Consider the following 21,614-nt stretch of genomic DNA (forward strand, 5'->3'; position numbering starts at 1 on the left):
TTGACACCTGCAGTCTTGGCAAGCTGGCAGCATTCAAGAGAGGGAGAGAAGAGTCACATCTGGCCAGATCTTCAACTGGTTTCTGAGTCTGTTTGTCCCTGCCTCTCCTGCTGTTTCTTCTGCTCCCGAAAATATGATTAATGTCTATGAATTTGCAAGACTCTGCATTGTAAGCAAGGCTGAGGGCTTTCCATCCCAAGGAGGTTGAGGTATGGAGTTAATGAGAAGTGAGACTGCGGGGAATGAATAGAAACATGCCATTGTTAAAGTAATTGAGCATGAATATCAAACACTGATGTGGGAGCAGTCTTCATTTGCTGATGGAAAGGCTGATCAGCTGGTGGGTAGATGGGGTGTGCACAGATCTGCATTCACTGCTGGCCCCAGAATTTCCATCACAACAGCCTACACTTTATAACCTCGGTAACCTTGTTTCCTCACCTAGATTCATGTTTCCCTTTTTTCTCTTTCTTTTCTTTTTCCTTTTCCCTTCTTTCCTTCTATCCTCCCCTGCCTCCCCCTCCCTCCTTTCTTCCTACAAAAGTTTTCCTCTTTCTTCTTTATGAATTTATCTCATCCATCCCAGAGCCTTATAAAATAACTTAAAGTTTCTTTCAATAACTGCTGTTCCTTTAAAAAATGCACAATTTACTAATGCCAGTTCAGAATAACACAGATGATGGTGTTGTGGGTAGAAGAACTGCTGAGGCTATAATTTTCATTTTAAAAACCCTGCATTGTCCTCTAAAGCCAGTGAAAGCTTGAATTATTAATTAGTATAAGACACCCCTGTGTCTTTTATCATTCGCAATTAGATCATTTGTATGTTCTTAAGTGGCAAGGATCTTTGGAAGATGTGCACAATAGTGACAAAATGAACACCTTAATAAGCTGTACATTATTATTAATCTCAAGCTGTAATGAATAGTGTTATTCAGAACAGAGTAGTTCTGTTCTGAATAACACTATTATTTCAGTAATAGTTTCAAGAAAACTAATATTAAAAAAAAATAACTGGTTCTAAAATTCTAGGCACACACAATTAGGGATTTTTATAAAAATTCACTTACAAAGATGTTTTTCATTTACAATAAAATGGACAACGTTTAAAGTACATCAATTGGGAATTGGTTAAGTAAAATACAATACATTCATTAAATGAAATTTAAAATGATGTGTGAAAAATACATAATTAATGAGGATGTAGACAATGTAGTATATTTTTAATGAGGCATAAAAACTATAAACTCATTTAAAATATCCATGCTTAAAAGACTAAGCATTAATGTTTAACTGACGGTCACAGAAATTCTAAGATTGTGTTCCCACTTGTCATGTTTTAAATTTCCATTTGAATGTGTATGACAATTGCTAGGAAAAAAACTTATTAAGTAACAAAGTAACCAAACAATGAGTTTCTCAATCCCTACACATACACCCAGAAAACCAGGGAAAAAACATAGGGAAAGCAATCATATGAGAAAGACCTTAAATATAGAAGTGTTAATGGTTTACCTTAACAGCGTAGTATTCTCTAACTTCAGGTCTAATAGAATCAAAGTCTCCACTGATGAATTCAGGCACAAAGCTGAAAGAAAGAGTTCCAGGTAAGTCAACTATTTAAGGCTACTTCGTTGCTAACCTTTAAAACTATGATTATAAGGACCAGAGAGAGAGCTAATGTACTCAAAAGGAAAAAGAAAAAGAGCCTATTTTCAGAGTGAATGGGATGTTATGTCTTATACGCTTAGTTTCTATACAGCACGATTGAGGGCAACTCCACGTATCCAACTAAGGCGTCAACTTAGTCTCACTATCAGTCAATATTTATCTTGTTTAAAAAAATATATAAAGGGGCTTCCCTGGTGTTGCAGTGGTTAAGAATCCACCTGCCAATGCAGGGGACGCGGGTTCGAGCCCTGGTCCGGGAAGATCCCACGTGCCGTGGAGCAACTAAGCCCGTGCGCCACAACTACTGAGCCTGCACTCTAGAGCCCACGAGCCACAGCTACTGAGCCCACGTGCCTAGAGCCCGTGCTCTGCAACAAGAGAAGCCACCGCAATGAGAAACCTGCACATCGCAAAGAAGAGTAGCCCCACTCGCCGCAGCTAGAGAAAGCCTGCGCTCAGCAATGAAGACCCAACGCAGCCAAAGATAAATAAATAAATAAATAAATAAATTTATTTTAAAAATATATATATATAAAGATTAAAGAAGATTATTGGTTTAAAAAAAGCTCTCAATTCAAAACCCTATCACAAAGACTCATAGTCTTTGCATAGTACCTTCTACAAATATATACAAACTTCGATAGTATTTTACCCTTATAACAGTTCAAAACTTCCAGCAGATTTGAACTGAACAAATGATGATGAGGATTAGGCATTCTTTGTAGAGCAGGAGTCAGTCCAAAAACATTTTCTAAATATCCTACTGACATATTTATAGAAATAGGAATCTTCTAGATAGGTCTGCAAGACCACAAAGGTAACGGTTACTAAATAGAGAGAATTCCCCCAAATGGATGTTTCTAATTATATCACTGTTACCTTATTTCTCTTCCCTACCATTTATATTTTTTCAGAACTCATTTTGGAAAACATACCTTACTGTATCTACATAAGCCATCCTTTACTATTTTTTACATAAAACATTGACATGACCTGGTAGAATTTCTTCCCAATGAAAACACCTAACTGTGGAGAAATAAAACTTCCCTGGACTTCTCAGAGCTCTTGCCAAATGCTCTTGCTTTCTGAGCTTCCGAAGTATCTATGATATAAAGACAAGAATAGTTGCTTTCCTGTCTTCCAGAAATATTCTGCTCTTCATATACCATAAAAATTAGATCTAGCTTTTTACCTAATTGTCCTGATTCAGAATCATAATATAACTTCTATATGTCTTCTCAAGATGGCCAAATTGTTACATAAGGAACCTGGTTCCTAGTTAAAGGGAGACTGAATATTACTGTTGGGCATGATATGTCAAAAGAGATAAAGCCCCAGAACCTAGAGACATCCCTAGGTCATAAAAGCTAAGACACACGGAGCTATGTGGCTCCTGGAGAGATTTTACTGATATAAATTGTTAAGTCGGTTGGGGTTAAGATTCAGGCCCATAAAATTTCCACCAGAGACTCTTTCAAGAGGGGAGAAGCAGAGCTGCCACCTCCCACTTAATAAATTAAGGGAAAATATCCTATTTCCTTGTCTTTCACACATGGAGTATGCAGCTATTAGCACAGGACCATTGACCTATCATTGCATGAGCCAAGGGATAAAAACTAGAGCACAGGAATTGATGCAATATCAAAATATAACTGGAAGTGGTGCAAAAGGCAAGGAAGGCCTTCATATCCAAGAGGAGGCTGATAGGATTCCATGAAAGTTAAATATTTAATACTTGTTTCATCTAACTTTTATTAGAGGCAATAAGAACTCTGACTCAGAGCTTCTTGTGTACACATTCAGGATAAAATTAATAAGGAAGAGTATTTAAAAACCCATACTAACCTTGTTCTATTCTACAATGTTTTTAATTTCTTAACCCAATTGTAAATAGTACTTCTTAGGTCAACTCTAACTAGTCTATGTTGGACCAACTCTTCTTTGATCTATACATCTTCTTAGGACTAAATGGTTAAGAGAAAATTCTACCACAGAGTTCTGTACCATATAAACTGCATAGTTTTGTCTTTTCATTAAACAATGATAGCTACTTATTAAAATTTTCATTCAATTGATTTCAGAAACATTCACTGAACATCAGCCATGTGCAAAAAACAACAGTTCTCTCAGAATAAGGCAAAACTGGGAAGTAAAATAGGTTTCTAAATCACCTTGCCTGGTTTCAACATCTTCCTACAAACTTGTCTCCTCAAAACGTCCCTACCATAGTATCTATGAATTTCAAAATTTCATTTTATACCTATTTTGGTAACTCCCTTATATCTTAATTAGGACTAAAGATAGACTATTAATTCACACCTCTTTTTTTCTTCCTGTTGCAAAAATTAATTCATTTTCAAACTTTCTTTCAATTGCCTCCACTTACCACCATTCAACCATACACAAGTTAAAACGCATAAGGATCACAGAATATTCATGCTTCTTATGGTCTGAATGTTTATGTCCCTGCAAAATTCAAATTCATATGTTGAAACCCTAACACCTAAATTAGGAGGTGATTAGTTCAAGAGGGTGGAGCCCTCATGAATAGATGAGTGCCCTTATAAGAGAAACCCCAGAAAGCTCTCCCCTCTTCCATCACATGAGGACAAAGCAAGAAGACAGCCATCTATAAAACAGGGAACAGACCTCACCATACAGTGAATCTGCTGGCACTCTGACCTAGAACTTCCCAGCCTCCAGAACTGGGAGAAGTAAGTGTTTGTTGTTTATAAACCATCCAGTCTATGGTATTCTGTTATAGCAACTTAAAGGGATTGAGACATTGCTGGAAAGGATAAAAGAAACCATTCCTCCAATACCTCCATTATCCTTTTAAAGGAATTGAAATCTAAGAAGTCAAGTGAGTTTTGTGTGTCAAGTGAGTTTGGCCAGTACTTCACCATGTAAAGCAGTCATTTTAACTTAGGACTCTGGTTCTGTGCAGTCCAAATCACGTGATGTCCTAATAAGACCTACTCTATGTTCCTCCACAAATTTTAGCACCTCAAATATCAAGAATCAATTTGGCAGTTTCCAAATACTACATTTTTTGACAATAAATAAAATGAAAAATAAAAGCTGATAAATGTAGTCAGCTGAACATCTATCCTCTAGGATATATCGTCTTAAAGAGCATTAGATATTCTTCTTACTCTGCAATTAATGAAGGAAAGCAATCATGTAAACTCACTTATATATTCATGTAAAATATTAACAGGAAGACAAAATTATATAAATAAAAGACAACCAACTTCAGTAAATTTTTAATATAATTTTCTCCAGTATAACACAGAGGCTTTTAAAATGAATGAGGATGCTTATTTCTAAAAAGACTCATAGCAAAAATACACCTGGTATACATGCTGAGATAACTAAAATAATTATAACATTTCCTGATATAATACACTAGTTTTTGAATCTTCCTGAAATGTGCTTTTGGACGTTGCAATTAAAAGCCCACCTAACATTTTCTGAGGCACCTGTTGCCAAGGCACCTGGGCATTCTGAAGAGGTACTTATTGGGGATGACACTTCACAGATGTAGAGGAACTATATTATGATATAAAAGACAGTGTAGGGCTTCCCTGGTGGCGCAGGGGTTGAGAGTCCGCCTGCCGATGCAGGGGACATGGGTTCATGCCCCGGTCCGGGAGGATCCCACATGCCGTGGAGCGGCTGGGCCCGTGAGCCATGGCCTCTGAGCCTGCGCGTCCGGAGCCTGTGCTCCGCAACGGGAGAGGCCACAACAGTGAGAGGCCCGCGTATCACACACACACACAAAAAAAAGACAGTGTACACAGAAGATAATTTTCAAAACTGTTTGGAGACTGACTGCACATAGCAACTGATGAAGAGTAAACGGATTTGTGTCACCAGTGATCACATTTCTGTCTACTGTTGATGTACGTCACACCAGTGGACCTCTTCTTGGTATCCTCAGTCTACCAGCACTGACTTGTTAGTATTAAAAGGTGTTACAAACTCCACAAAAATGGCATAGACTCTTTGGTATTTATATTTTAAATATTACTGCACTTGTTTCCCACTAATGACAACATAAGAGATCAAAAAGAGTTGAGAGTAATTCATGAGCTAAAGATCCATCACATGCAATAACTGAGAGAAAGGTTGACACATATAGAAGATATACTTAACCATGGTGTGTTACCACACAATGACTGTCTTTCCTAAGACATTTGCTGACCACAGATCCTTCTCTGCTCCCAAAGAAGATACAACCACTCCCTTCCAACTTCCGTAGCAGTGAATATCTTACTTTCCATTTCATTTTAAGCAATTTCTGTAAATGTCTTTTAGCTTCTTCTAGACCAAGTTCTTGGAGCAGGAGATCTCTGATTGATCTTGGTATTCCCCAAAGCACCAAGTATACAGATGGTGACAATAATGTAATAAAGTGAAAAGGCAGAGGAGGAGAAGCAGGAGGGGTGAGGGGATGAAAGGAAGAGAAGTGGGAGTAAGAGGGAAAAGGAGAAAAAGGAAGAGGGGCGGGGGAAGGAAGAGAGGACAAAAAGAGGAAGGAAGAAGAGTGAGGGGAGGGGAGGGAAAGAATGGAGAGGAGGAAGTAGAAAAAATGGTAAAAAGGGAAGAAAAAGGCCAGGAGAGGGAAGGAAGGGGAAGGGGGAAGTGGAAAAGAACAAGGAAAGATACCTTCAATATGAACTTCTTACTATGCCTGCTCCCTAATTCTTAGCTTGTCCAAATTATTTCACTTCTCTGAGCCTCATTTCGTCTTATGTAAAATGAGGATAATGTGGAGTGGTTGTGAGGATTAAGAGTTAATACATGTAAAGGACTTAGAAAATGCCTGGCACACAGCAAGCAGGATTTAAGCCATTCAGTTAAAGTCAAAGTTATTACTAGAGAAGCTAAGTAACTTGCCCGAGGTTAGAAGGCTAATAAGAGCTAGAACCAAATTTCACACCCAGGCAGCACCGTCTTTATTCTCTAACAGCTGTGTCTACAGCCTCCCAGATACATGCATTTACGAAATGGAGTAAGAGTTTCTTATGGAGAAAGTTCTCTATATAACTGCATTATTCTCCTCCTGATTTTATTAATCAGTGTTAATTTGGTCAACCTGTATATATTAGAAAAGTATCACTGAGGCAGAGGAAAGAAGGATTTGTGCTCGTTGCTAAATAAAGGATAGGGGCTTCCCTGGTGGCGCAGTGGTTGAGAGTCCACCTGCCGATGCAGGGGACACAGGTTCGTGCCCCGGTCCGGGAAGATCCCACATGCCGCGGAGCGGCTAGGCCTCTGAGCCATGGCCGCTGAGCCTGCGCGTCCGGAGCCTGTGCTCCGCAACGGGAGAGGCCACAACAGTGAGAGGCCCGCGTACAGCAAAAAAAAAAATTAAAAAAAAATAAATAAAGGATAGGATCTTGATTAAAGGAATATGTTAGGAGGAGAAATTTTGAGAACATTGTTGAGAAAGAATATGGCTCCAGATACAAGAAAAAAATAATTGTATCCAATGTAAAGAAACAGGAATTGATCATTCAAAGGTTTGAGCTAATATTCTCTGCAAAACTGCATAGCTTAATTAACAGGCAGGAAAAAATCAAGGCTGATCTAAAATACAATAAGTAAAAATGGTACCACGTTTTTTTTTTTTTTTTTTTTTTTTGCGTTACATGGGCCTCTCACTGTTGTGGCCTCTCCCGTTGCGGAGCACAGGCTCCGGACGCACAGGCTCAACAGCCATGGCCCACGGGCCCAGCCGCTCCGCGGCATGCGGGATCTTCCCAGACCGGGGCACGAACCCGTGTCCCCTGCATCGGCAGGCGGACTCCCAACCACCGCGCCACCAGGGAAGCCCGGTACCACGTTTTGACTGTGTTTATAGATACAATCAGGTTATTTTACGAAGTCCCTAATAAAGGTATCAAAGATATTTAAATACAGATGGGCCCTGACTTACAATGGTTCAATTTAAGATTTTTTGACTTTAAGTGGTGTGAAAGCAATAAGCATTTAGTAGAAATCACACCTCAAATTTTGAATTTTAATCTCTTCCTAAGCTAGTGATATGACATACTCTCTTGGAGATGCTGGGCAGCCACAGGATCACAAGGGTACACAACTGACACACGATAATTCTCTTTTTCATTTTCAGTACAGTACTCAGTAAATTACGTGAGACATTCAACACTTTATTATAAAATAGACTTTGTGTTAGATGATTTTGCCCAACTGTAGGCTAATGTAAGTGTTCTCTGAGTTGAAGGATTACCGTGCCTGGCATAGGAAAATTTTCTTGCTACACTTCCATTAGAATAGGCAACTTAACTTCTCACAAAATCTTGGCCCTTATTTGAAATCTGCCCTACTTGTATATCCAACCAGAAGTGCATGGTAATCAAGCAGCAGTGTGAGTACCAAGTTACTCCATACCATAAGCTATCAATCCTTAGGTGTGCTCTGCTTATGCTTCTAGGTTTATGATTTATTTTAATGAATAGAGAAGTGGTAAAAAGAGGCACAATTATGAAATCATATGAGGCTTCGTGAAAGCATATTTCATTCTAGGCAGGAAACAAACAAACAAATGAATAATTCAGTTCTGTAACGGAGCACTCTAACTCAAAATAAACCATGCATATTTTATGAATCAGTAAAAAGTTAAAATATATAGACAGCTACTACTGCCCATGCTATGGGAATTACCTCTCACTGTAACAACTTGGAAAATCAGACAAAATATGCTAAACAATGGTATTCAGACAGTGGAAAGCAGGCAGCTCAGGACAGCTGCTGTTAAAAAAAAAGGGAAACAAATAAGATGAGCCCCTATTATTCCTCAGCCTTCTTTCTGAAGGCAATTTCTATCTCAGAGCACAATGAGGGAAAACTCAAGAGACCTGCGGCCTCCCTAACTTGAGGAGACCAAGATTAATTTTAAGGAAAGGTGAAGAGCCTGAAAATGCAGAAAATGGAACCATACAGAGAAAGAGAGCTCTCGAAAGCCTCACTCCTGGTGAGGATGCTATGAACACTGCTGAAATGATAATAAAGGATTTAGAATTTACATAAACTTAGTAGATAAAGCAGTGGCAGGGTTTGAGAGGATTGACTCCAATTTTGCAAGACGTTCTACTGTGGGTAAAATGCTATCGAACAGCACTGCATGCTACAGAGAAGTCATTCATGAAAGGAAGAGTCTGTTGATGTGGCAAACTTCATGGCTGTCTTATTTTAAGAAATGGCCACAGCCATGCCAACGTTCAGCATCCACCACCCTCCGCGGTCAGCAGCCGTCACCACTGAGGCAAGACCCCCCCACCAGCAAAAAGATGATGAGTCACTGAAGGCTTAGATGATGGCTAGCATCTTTTAGCAAAAGAAATTTTTTAATTTAAGATATACACATTGTAGTTTAAGACATAAGGCTATTGTGCACTTAACAGACTACAGTATGTGTAAACATAATTTTTATATGCTCTGGGAAACTAAGAAATCCATGTGACTTGCTTTATTACAACATTTGCTTTATTGCAGTGGTCTGGAACCAAACTCACAGTATCTCTGAGGTATGCCTGTATTTATAGAACACTCCAGCCAACAACAGCAGGTATGGACATTCTTTTTCAACTGCACATGGAATATTCTTCAAAACAGACCATATTCTAGGCCAGGGGTCAACAAATTTTTTTCTTAAAGACCCAGTCAGTATTTTAGCTTCTGTGGACTATAATGTCTCTGTCTCAACTACTTAACTCTGTCATGATAGCAAGGAAGCAGCTGTAGAAAGTAGGAAAACAACGGGCACTGCTGTGTTCCAATAAAACTTTACTTCTAGGCAGCTGACCTGCAAGCTATAGTTTGCCAACTCCTGCTATGGGCCAAAAATAAGACTTAATAGATGTAACGGGACTGACATCATACAAGGTATGTTCCATGACACACAATATTCTTTCTTTTCTCACTTGCTCAAAATCATCAACTGTAAATCAGTACTTCCTGGAATGAAGTATGACCACTAAGAGAATAAGCTATTTGAGACTTTAAAATCTCCATTTATATACAGAATGAAATTGTTATTAATTAAAAATCAATCATATGTCATTAAAGTAGCTTGTGGATTTCAATTTTTCTAAATATATTTTATCCTACTTATAATTCACACTAGCTTAATTGCCCCACTAACTTATATAATTATGTATTATATTTAACATGTATTTATATATACATAATGCAAATATAACCAAGTTAATTTTATAATATTTTATAGTTTAGGGGCACCTCAAACTTTGAAAAATATACATTTTAGAAAATAATTTTCTCATTGACAAATGTATCATTTCAACTGTGTATCAAGACTCAAAGTGTTACAGTGAACATTATTCTTTAAAGTAATAATTTAACAGCAATTTTATAAATCACATATTTAATAAAAAAGCTTACTATTTAATATAACATTTGGTAAGACGCTACTACAACTGTACCAAGCATATATCAGATGCTACTTCAGAAATCATTGTACTGCCTCCCAATGCTGGCAGTTCAATGTTATACATGCAGGTGGTGAAATGTGTTGTCGGTGGCTTTCAGGACACATGGGAATGGATTTTTCTCTACACAGAAGGATAACTTGCGTCCTCCCTTGTGGCTTTGCTAGATTTTCAAAGCTCAGGTAACACTACATAACCAACCGGTCGTTTCGGGAGTGAGACTATTTCCATTCCAGAGAACCAGTTTACATGTTTAATTAATGACCTGTCGAGCTGGCACCAAGGAAGGACGAGATATAAAGAAGAAAAAAAAAATTCAACAGCAAAATCTAAGGTAGAAAGATTTCAGAAGAGAGGTAGTTTTAAAATTTAATATCAACTCTATGCTCCACAAAGAGTTGAAGAAAGATGAAAACACTAAGAAATGAGAATGACAGAAGTAAAATTTATACAATATTTGCACTAAAAATACGGAGACAAGAGCCTGCACATACTGATCACATAATACACATCAAAGACAATAAACAAGTCATTAAAAAATTTTTTATATATTGCATATAACCTAGCAAGTTTCCTCTGAGGTGAATGATGTGTCAAGACCTAAACAATAGGTTTTGTGAAAAGACAGTTTTTCTACTAAATCATATTTATACAGTTGGTTTCCAGAAAACAAAATTTATAATATAAAATTTATAATATAAACTACACTCAAGCACATAGCGTCTTGTCATTTTATTCACTTTCGTCATTCCTGCAAGATGCTATTCTTAAAAGACTCATTATCAAGTTTTAGGATGGAAATGAGGTTTTTGGATAAGAGATAGAGAGACTGGGTCACGATTTATACAACGCTAACTGCTGCCCAACTATGCACGTGGCGAGTACCATGATTTAGTGTGAAACTCTTCTAACAAGGCACCACATTTGAGGAACATCTATTTCTGAGACTTACTAGTCATTAAGGCATCTATAAAATGGTTCAATCCATCTTTTGAAACTTCCCTCTCAACATTCTCCATAAACAGGAAACAATTTTAATTTTGAAAGACTAAAATCAATATTTAAGTCTCAGAAATTTGATTTCATCTTAATACCACTGGTTAAGACAAAATAATAAGAACTAGAGTTTTAGACAGTTGGAGTTTGAGATTACAGAATATTTCAGTGCCCAAGCTCAGCTGAAAGTTGTAAATGCAGAGAGAGCGCTGAGGAGAGGTCAGAGGTAAAATGATATACTCGTGAATCTTCCATACATGGGATACTTAATTTATCAAAGATTTATTAAATATATACAATGTGTGCCACGCTGCAGATACCAAAGTTACAGATCCAAACAGTTCAAAATCTAAGCATGGATATTATAGAAGAGAATCACTGACACTCCGTCAAGCACAGAATGCAACAGAAGAACACAGACTTGCCAGACTAGGGGAGCCGGCCAGTCAGAGAAAGGGAAGCCAAGGCTTGGTAACAGGTGATTCTGCATGAAAAGTGATAAACGAGTGAGATCATGACAAGAGGATGAGAGAGAAACAATGCCCGCATTCAGGCAATGAAAAGAAAAAAAGTTGGAAGAGGTGAAAGAAAAGTTAGGAAATGAAGGAAAAGCATGTGTATATACTCCACGAAGTCACTTCCTCATTTCTTAGATGACAGCTGATGTGACTTTCAGTCACCTGTATTCACATGTGGCTGGCGATGTTACCATCTTTAAAACACGGGAGAATGACTTAGTACCTCTTTTAGCTTCAGAACAGGGCTTTGCACACTAAATGCAATAAAAGTTGTACAATTAAATATTTCCTCTGGCTCTTAGTATTAGGTCACTTTCCCCTCCTGCCCTTTTCTGTAATTACTTATTTTCCAAAAGTGGTGAGGAGAGGAAAGGAATGAGAGAGGTTATTTGAATAGAAAGTAAGCTATGGGATTATTTTCCTAGAAGGCAGTAGTGGTAGGGGTGCAGGGTAGTGCCAGAAAATGCTATGTGTATTGAGGGGAATCATGCTAAGCTTGCTATAATGCAGAGTGGAAGGCTTCATCTTGTCTTATTTACAAACAAGAAAGAGCCCCAAAGCATATATATGGGTTAATGCCAATTCTTCACCTTAATATAAAAGGCTAGCTCACTGAGAGTGACTTACTTTGTGTAATTTATTTGCTTTATGCTTCTCTCTGTGATTCAGTGGAGACATGATACACAGAATTCAATAAATACAGCTAGTGATAAACGCCATTAGGGTCCCTAATAGGTTGTCTGTTCCTCCCACATTTTCCAAAGCCAAGCATAATAAGCTGCCTACCTAACCATTCTGCTAGTATAGTGTTTTTAATTCTTATTCTTCCTTATTCCCCACAGCTTCCCTCATAGCAGGAATTAAACCTTATTTAAGAAAATGGCAAAAGAATTTAAGGCATATGCTGACCTGCTAAAGTAAATACTGCATTTCCTATCCTTGCAAATTTCTGTTTTTACCTTGCTGCTTCTATCCATTATACATGAATATGTGAACCATTACCCTAAAAGACAGGGACTAGAGCTCAGGAATTTCTCTATAGCACTTAGTAATGATTTCTGTCTTACAGGAATCGGAAAGAATTGATAATCTGATGATAATGGCTTAGGTATAGGTCACCTTGAAATCGTAAAATCATTAGAAGATGAGTATTAACAAATGTAAAAAGGATATTATGGAAAACATTTAGAAGAAATATAAAAGACAAAGGGTGACCATCCCTGTTCAAATAAAGTTGACACCAACAGTTGATTCAAATAGAAATAAAATCAAATAGGAGAAATCAAAGATATGATACAAAGAGAAGGAACTTAAATGTGTTAATGTGTGTGTATATATAATTTATCATCATTATATAGGTATGTATGTGTATATAGAGCTTTTACATTTTCAATCTTCAAAGCTTCCATATTGCTATATTGCTAAATCTAATGTTCAATTCTCCCATGTTACTTTATCCATCAGAAGCACGTAACAGAACTGATTGCTCTCTATTCCTTGATCCCCTTTCTTCATTTGATTTAAGAACTATGGTTTCCTGGTTTTCCCTGTAAGTCACTGGTTACTCCTGCTCTGTCTACATGACAGTTCTTACACTTCACTTGCATTTAACACTGGAGTGCCCGCAGCTCAGCCCCTGGACCTCTTTCCTCTTCTGTCTGCACTTACTAGTAGGTTATCTTACCAAGTCGTTTGGCCTTAAGTGCCCTCTGTATACTGATGGCTCTGAAGCTTATATGTTCCCTCAACTCCAGACTCAGGGACTGAACATTCTACTCAACATGAGATATAAAACAAACACCTCAAACTCCACACGTTATCACTGAATCTCTGCTCCTTTCCCCACCAATGCTGCCCCCCCCTTACAGTCTTCCAAATCTCATTAAACGAAAAATCAATCTTCTCTAGTTGTTCAGGCCAAAATCCTTAGACTCATCCCTGATGCTTCTTTTTTCCTCTTCATAACTGGTTTGTCAGCAAGTTCTATAGACGCTTCTTGCAGAATGTATCCTGAATCTTGCTCTCTCTTACCATCTTCCAAGCTAGAATGCTGATAAGACAGCGTAGACCAATCCTCTGCTCAATACTGTCCAACGGCTTCCCATCTCACTGAGAGTAAATCATTAGTATTACCTATAAAGGCCCTACAAGATCTACCCTCCGTTAACTTTCTAACCACTCTCCCCCTAATAAGCTTCCCCCTCATACCTGTGGCAGACGGTTTGCAAAATTATCCATAATTATTTTCCCCCTCCATCTATACTCCTTTTTTTTTTGCGGTACGCGGGCCTCTCACTGTTGTGGCCTCTCCCGTTGCGGAGCACAGGCTCCGGACGCGCAGGCTCAGCAGCCATGGTTCATGGGCCCAGCCGCTCCGCGGCATGCGGGATCCTCCCAGACCGGGGCACGAACCCGCGTCCCCTGCATCGGCAGGCGGACTCTCAACCACTGCGCCACCAGGGAAGCCCTATACTCCTTTTTAAGGTGACTTTCCAGATCCTCCCATCAAGAGGTGCCAACACAAGCCTATTTCTCCTCCACCTGAATTTGTATTAACCTGGTGACTTACTGTGATTGACAAAGTACAGTGGAAATGGTGATGTCTTGGCAGTTATGCACCAAGGCCTCCAATGGAGCTACAGCCTCCCCTTTGCTCTCCCGGAGCCCTCCCCTGTTGCCATGAGAAGAACTGTGGGCAAGCCTGAGGCTGAAGGATGGAGGGTAAGACAGAAGAGTCAGGTGACCCAGGTTATAGGCAGACAACCTTCAAACATGTGAGCAAGTCCTGTCTCCAAGCTAACGTCGTGAGCAGAAGTGCCTACCCAACCCACAGGACTGACGCGAGTGAGCCCAGATCTGCCTAGCTGTCCCTAGGACTGGAAACAACAATAAATCATTGTTGTTTAAAGCCACTAAGTTTTGTGGTGGTTTGTTATTAAATGACACCATTCTCAGGTGTCACACTGCCCACACAGGCATTCCCTCATTCCCTCTGCCTACACTACTCTCCCTGTGGATTCCAAGTGGGCCACCTCTTCCCCTCCTACAGGTCTTAACTCAGAAGTCACATTCTCAGTGAGGCCTCCTCCCTTTAATTTCTACCACCCTACCACAAAATATGCTACCCCTTCTCCTGCTTTTCTGTTCTCCGTATCACTAGTAACATACTTTGTATTTTCATTATTTATCTGACTTCTTGTCTAACTCCATGAAACTTCAAGGAAGTCAGGCATTCTGTTCCCTGCTGCATCCCCCAATTCCTACAATAATGTCTTCCATATGGAATGACTGTATAATACAAAACATGCTAAAGTAACAATTGAACATAATTTCCTGCATCACACAGCAATAAATTAACAAAGCTGGCAAGAGTGGAGAGAAATGTATATGATCTTACATTGTTGATAAAAGCACAGATAAGCACAAATATTATGGAAAGCAAACTATCAACTTGAATTTAAATTTTTTAATTCATAAGTTTTGACCTCATATCCAAATTCCCGGGAATCTATTTTAAGAGCCAGGAATGTGTACAAAGTTTTACTTACAAAACTTCTAAGTTTTACTCATCAGAGTTATAAAAAATTATGGGGCTTCCCTGGTGGCGCGGTGGTTGGGAGTCTACCTGCTAATGCAGGGGACACGGGTTCGAGCCCTGGTCTGGGAGGGTCCCGCATGCCGTGGAGCAGCTGGGCCCGTGAGCCACAATTACTGAGCCTGCGCATTTGGAGCCTGTGCACCGCAACGGGAGAGGCTGCGATGGTGAGAGGCCCGCGCACCGCGATGAAGAGTGGCCCCCGCTTGCCACAACTGGAGAAAGCCCTTGCACAGAGGCGAAGACCCAACACAGCCATAAATAAATAAAAATAAAAATAAAAAAGAGTTCCAATTTCAACGGTCAGATACTCTTAAAAAAAAAAGACAAACAAAAAACTTCCAAAAAAAAATTATGAACAATAAACACTCCTGATATATGGAGAATGGTTGATAAATAAGAACATAAAATTTATATTTAATGATATGATAATGTATTCACAATGTAATGTTGATAAAACAGGTATGATATAAAATAATATATGCATAAAAATTCCTATTTTATTACATATGCACACATATATACACTCAACAAGAGAAACAAGCTTAGAAAAATAAGAAATTGAAAAATGTGTGTAAAAATATAAACAGTGAGAATCTAGGTGATTTCAGGTTATTTTTATTTTTCACTTTGTATTATCCTGTATTCTCCAAGTTCACTGTAATGAACTTGAATTACTTCTGTAAGTGGGAGGGTGGGTTGGGGTAGGGGAGAATGTGCCTTTAAAAAAAAAAAAAAGGAATATATAAAGGTAAAAACAAAAAACCAAAGGCAAATACTAAATAATTCAGATTTGATTCATTTAAACTAATTTATTTTTGTATTGTTACTATTTGTAATTATGACTACTTTAAAAAGCACTTGAATACAGTTTTGTTTAAAATTGGACAACTAAGGACAGTTTGGTTCAGACTTCTGCTGTATGGTTTGGCTAAAATCTCTGTTTTTGGTAACTTCTGCCACCTGTATCCTAACATGATTCCATCCTATTAAAAGCATGAGAATGCATCAGTGCAGTGCAAGACTATCACTGCTTTCTCCCAGTGTATCAGAAGTATACTTCAGAGAACAACTGCCACACGGAGGAAAGTCACGATGAACACCCTACTACTGGTAATAGGGCTCATAAGGCTACACCATTATGTGAAAATGTCCTTTCCACTGACTGATGCAATGCTAAGATGACAGAAACTATAGGTGTTTTTCTTGATCCTAACACATGGAACTGCTCTCCAGTTACTAATAACCTACTAATTTACAGCCTAGCAGGAAGAAAATTAAATACACACTAGAGGCCGCTAGTGATAAATAAGTGAATTTTGCATGAAGGAAAAAACATGATGATAGTTGTACAGAGAAGACTGCACTCTAAGCTTCTCGGCTTCAGCTGCCTTTTTAAATACTATGCTTCAAGTCAGAAAACAGTTTTTCCCTGTATATAAATTTGTCAATATTTTTTAATAAAGGAATCCATCTGAAAAACTGTCATCTAAAAAAGACAAACCAAGGAAATTCTGTAAAAAAAAAACAAAAACAAAAACACTCTATTATTGTATTTTTAAAGCAAAACTGTGCTCTCAAATAATGAAACCTTTTTTACATATTACAAATCAAAAAAAATTGTATTCTCTTAAACTCAATTGTCACAAAGATCCAGATCAGGTAAAGAAATACCTATGTTGTGCAATGTAGTTTGTCTTAGTAATATTTCATTTAGAGAAACTTGTTTTTAAATGCAAAACGTATCTTTAAAAAATTACACACACCCCCCCAGAAAAATCATTAATCCTAAGAGTGGGATGTAAGAGTTTACTTAGAAAAAAATATATGATAACATGAAGTCAGGGAAAATACACAGAATCCTCTGATTACAAGCTTTTATAAAATTAAGGAAGTGTACATGGTACACTTTTTTTTAAAACTTGGGAGGAACATTATTAAATTTCTCTGAATGCATGAAAGGTATTTTCATATGCATGACAGGTAATCATTTAATTCACTGTCATTAAGACCAGGAAGAATAAAAAAAAATCTCATAACTAGGGGCATTTTACATGACGCTAAATATTAAGGTTGGGAGGTGCACTGGAGTGAAAAATATGAAGATTGATAAAGACCACTAGACTGTCCCAGGTCCCAGGCAGCCAAAGAAAGATGCTGTGGATGGGGATCCGTAGGAAGCGTTTGGTTTCGTTTACCTGTATTTGCATTTGGCTCTTCCTACCCCTGTATACAGAAACTGACATGTTGTGAGTCTTGATGCTAGGCATAGCCCACTCCAGAAACAGACAGGACTCCCACCCCCTTGAGAAACAAGGGCAGGGGCAGATATTCCCTTAACCATGTCCACTTGGTCAGTCATGTGCTCTTACGCAAGGAACGAGAGACTGTTGAGAATTCATCTGCAGCCCGCAGTGCTGGGCTCACAGAGGCTGACTGCAAGCCTCTTGTTCTTAGAACACAAACATAGCTGTAGATCTGGTTTCCAGCTTCCTGCCTACTTCCCAAGCCCAACCCCCTCAGGCTTCTCACTTATTCTGTCAATTATAATACGTTTGCAGAGTTTTTTTGTTGTTGTGTAAGTTGGTCAGAGTTTTTTTTCTGTTCTTTACAACCAAGAACCCAGGGACACAAAAAATTTAAATAAAAAGAAACGAAATTGAGCTATTTGTAGTGAGGTGGATGGACCTAGAGTCTGTCATACAGAGTGAAGTAAGTCAGAAAGAGAAAAACAAATACCGTAAGCTAACGCATATATATGGAATCTAAAAAGAAAAAAAAAAGGTCACGAAGAACCTAGGGGCAAGACGGGAATAAAGATACAGACCTACTAGAGAATGGACTTGAGGACACGGGGAGGGGGAAAGGTAAGCTGGGACAAAGTGAGAGAGTGGCATGGACATATATACACTACCAAATGAAGAATAGATAGCTAGTGGGAAGCAGCCACATAGCACAGGGAGATCAGCTCCGTGCTTTGTGACCACCTAGAGGGGTGGGATAGGGAGGGTGGGAGGGAGACGCAAGAGGGGAGAGATATGGGAATATATGTATATGTATAACTGATTCACTTTGTTATACAGCAGAAACTAACACACCATTGAAAAGCAATTATACTCCAATAAAAATGTTTTTTAAAAAAAGGAAGCTCCTAACAACACTAACAGAAGAGCTGTTAGTGCCATCTCTAATTCTCTTGAAAAAAAATTTAAGAATGACTTTACTGGGTCAGAAATATGCTTTCATACTTAATCTATGATAGAAAAATACATCAAATTTTTATGGAAGATCATGCCTAATCATGTTTTTTTTAAATCTATGCTTTCCTTTTTTTTTCTTTTCAATTTTATGTATGTATGTATTTACTTATTTATTTAGGCTGTGTTGGGTCTTCATTGCTGTGCACAGGCTTTCTCTAGTTGCGGCGAGCGGGGGCTACTCTTCATTGTGGTGCGCGGGCTTCTCATTGCGGTGGCTTCTCTTGTCGTGGAGTACAGGCTCTAGGCACGCGGGCTTCAGTAGTTGTGGTACGCAGGCTCAGTAGCTGTGGCTTACAGGCTCTAGAGTGCAGGCTCAGTAGTTGTGGCACATGGGCTTAGTTGCTCCGGGCATGTGGGATCTTCCCGGACCAGGGCTTGAACCTGTGTCCCCTTCATTGGCAGGTGGATTCTTAACCACTACACCGCCAGGGAAGTCCCCTAATCACGCTTTAATAACTATTAAGCACAGAGTGAACTAGTTACTGGGGGTGAGAAAGAGAAAAAGCCAGTAAGCCTTCACTGGAGTTACAGGCTGGTGGGACACGCAAACAGGTGATTTCAGCATGTTGTGATAAATGCTATGGTAAGTTAAGGGAAGCACTAGATAAAAGACCATCCAGGAAGGATGTACAGAGTAAAAGAGACTTGGAATAACTGAACCTAACCTGGTAAAGGAAGAGATATAGTCAACAAATAACCTTAGTTCATTCAGGTTTTATCATTTACTGACTTACCTGTAGGAAAAGTATTATTATTTTCAGAGAAAACCATCTAACCTGCTCAATTAAAAATATTTATTTGTCAGCTATTATTTGTCAAACCTCATCCTGGGTACTAGTGTCATTTCCAAAGATGAATAAAATGAAAACAAGGAATTCTGTACAACGAAGTAGAAACACTCATAGAAATGTTCAACATAATGCAGAGTGACAGTAAAGGGATGCTCAGAGAATCTGTGCCTGACTTAGATACGGAAATTGCTAGTTACCAGGAAACAAGACATGAGCCAAGTTTTTAAAGATAAGGATTGTAACACTTAGAAGGAAGCAAAAGAAAGATTTTTGTAAATGACTTTTTAAAAGAAGGGTCTTTTTTATAGTTTTCATAAATGAATCAGATATAGTGTTCTGTTAAAAAGTATCTTCATTTGGGCTTCCCTGGTGGCACAGTGGTTAAGAATCTGCCTGCCAATGCAGGGGACACAGGTTCAAGCCCTGGTCCGGGAAGATCCCACATGCCACGGAGCAACTAAGCCCGTGAGCCACAACTACTGAGCCTGCGCTCTAGAGCCTGTGCTCCGCAACAAGAGAAGCCACCAGAATGAGAAGCCCATGCACCGCAACGAAGAGTAGCCCCCGCTCTCCACAACTAGAGAAAGCCCGCGCACAGCAACGGAGACCCAATGCAGCCAAAAATAAATAAAATAAATAAATTAAAACAAACAAACAAAGAAAGTATCTTCATTTAATGTTAAAACTAATTCCTTGACATTTAAAAAAATTCTTGTTGAATATATTTGACTTACAATGTTATGTTAGTTTCAAGTGCACAGCAAAGTGATTCAGCTATATATATATATATATATATATATATATACACACATATTTTAAAAATTATTTTCCATTATAGGTTATTAAGACATATTGAGTATGGTTCCCTATGCTATACAGTAGATCCTTGTTGGTTATCTATCTTATATATAGTAGTGGGGAAATTTTAATCCCAAACTCCTAATTTATCCCTCCCCCTCCTTTCCCCTGTGGTAACCATAAGTTTGTTTTCTAGGTCTGAGTCTCTTTCTGTGTTGTAAATAAGTTCATTTGTATCATTTTTTAGATTCCACATATAAGCAATATTATATGATACTTGTCTTTGTCTGACTTACTTCACTTAGTATGATGGTCTCTAGGTCCATCCATGTTGCTGCAAATGGCATTATTTCATTCTTTTTTATGGCCCAGTAATATTCCATTGTATATGCAGACCACATCTTCTTTACCCATTCATCTGTCAATGGACACTTAAGTTGCTTCCATGTCTTAGGCTACTATAAATAGTGCTGCCATGAACACTGGGGTGCACGCTGACATTTCAATGGGCATTCCAATGGTGTTTTCAACAATATGCTGAGTAGGAGACCAATATGGCACAAATATTTTAAATCATCACTGACAAAGAGTGCTAATGCTTAAACAACCTCTTCCTTCATGTCCTCTGGCCCTAAGTTGCACACCCCAGCTGTCAAGCACCCCTACAGGTATTCAGCAGAAATGGATGGACCCTGATATCCAAGGTCAAAAATAAAGAGCTCACTGGTCTAAACCCCGTGGTGAGAGACAACACCTTCTTGCCCATAGTCCAAGCAGAAGCACTGCTAATCTCATTTGACAAAAAGTAATAAATGCAATTCTACATCACAGAGTTTAGAGAGTAAGTCAACGTTTTTAATCATCATCATTTTTCATTCTAGCTCCTTTCAGCCTGTGCATTTACAGATTAATGTCCTCTTGCTCATTATTTAGGTTCCCTTCCTTTCTCTAGGTCTCTTCTACTTCCTAAGGTAAATAATACCCAAGAGTTAAACAACTATGATATAATATGTATGTGTGTGTATATACATATATATATAAGTACACATACATACACACAGGGATTTTTTTCTTATGGTGGTAAAATATTTTCTTGTTGTATTTTAGATGCCCTTTCTCAGATTCTTTAACATATTCTTAAACCCTCTGGCTACAGAGGCAAAACTGAAGTTTTCAAGGAATACAACTCTCAGATCTAAAACACAGGTTTGCAAGTGATAGCTCAGTGCTCATCTTGGTGTAACTGCCATTTGGATATTTTCCCAAAAAGTTCATTGACCAGCCCTTGCTAGTTGAACTCCAGCTGTCACTTTTCTGTCCTCGAACAATAGGAAGGCCACAGGTGACTTAGGTACAATCTCATCATCAACTCAAATTTCATGTCCTATAATGATGTGTCAACAAATCATATATGCCATCTAGTTGTTGAAGTTATTCTGCATACACTTGGTCCAACCACACAAAACCAAAATTTTAATAATGAAAAATCATGCAGGAAGTATCTAGGTGTG

General features: G+C 38.5%; 1 protein-coding gene across 3 annotated transcripts in view; it reads right to left on the minus strand.

The window, feature by feature from the left end:
* The window catches only part of TPK1 (thiamin pyrophosphokinase 1), a 348,926-nt gene that overhangs the window by 180,104 nt on the left and 147,208 nt on the right, over window positions 1-21,614 (minus strand). For all 3 annotated transcript variants that reach the window (XM_081243933.1, XM_081243935.1, XM_081243934.1), the window contains exon 5: window positions 1,516-1,588. In XM_081243933.1, the coding sequence (XP_081100059.1) occupies window positions 1,516-1,588 (73 nt within the window). The remainder of the gene's footprint in view (window positions 1-1,515; window positions 1,589-21,614) is intronic.

This window comes from Mesoplodon bidens (genome assembly GCF_964165515.1).
Source record: "Mesoplodon bidens genome assembly, chromosome: 9".
NCBI classification, from domain to species: Eukaryota; Metazoa; Chordata; class Mammalia; order Artiodactyla; family Ziphiidae; genus Mesoplodon; species Mesoplodon bidens.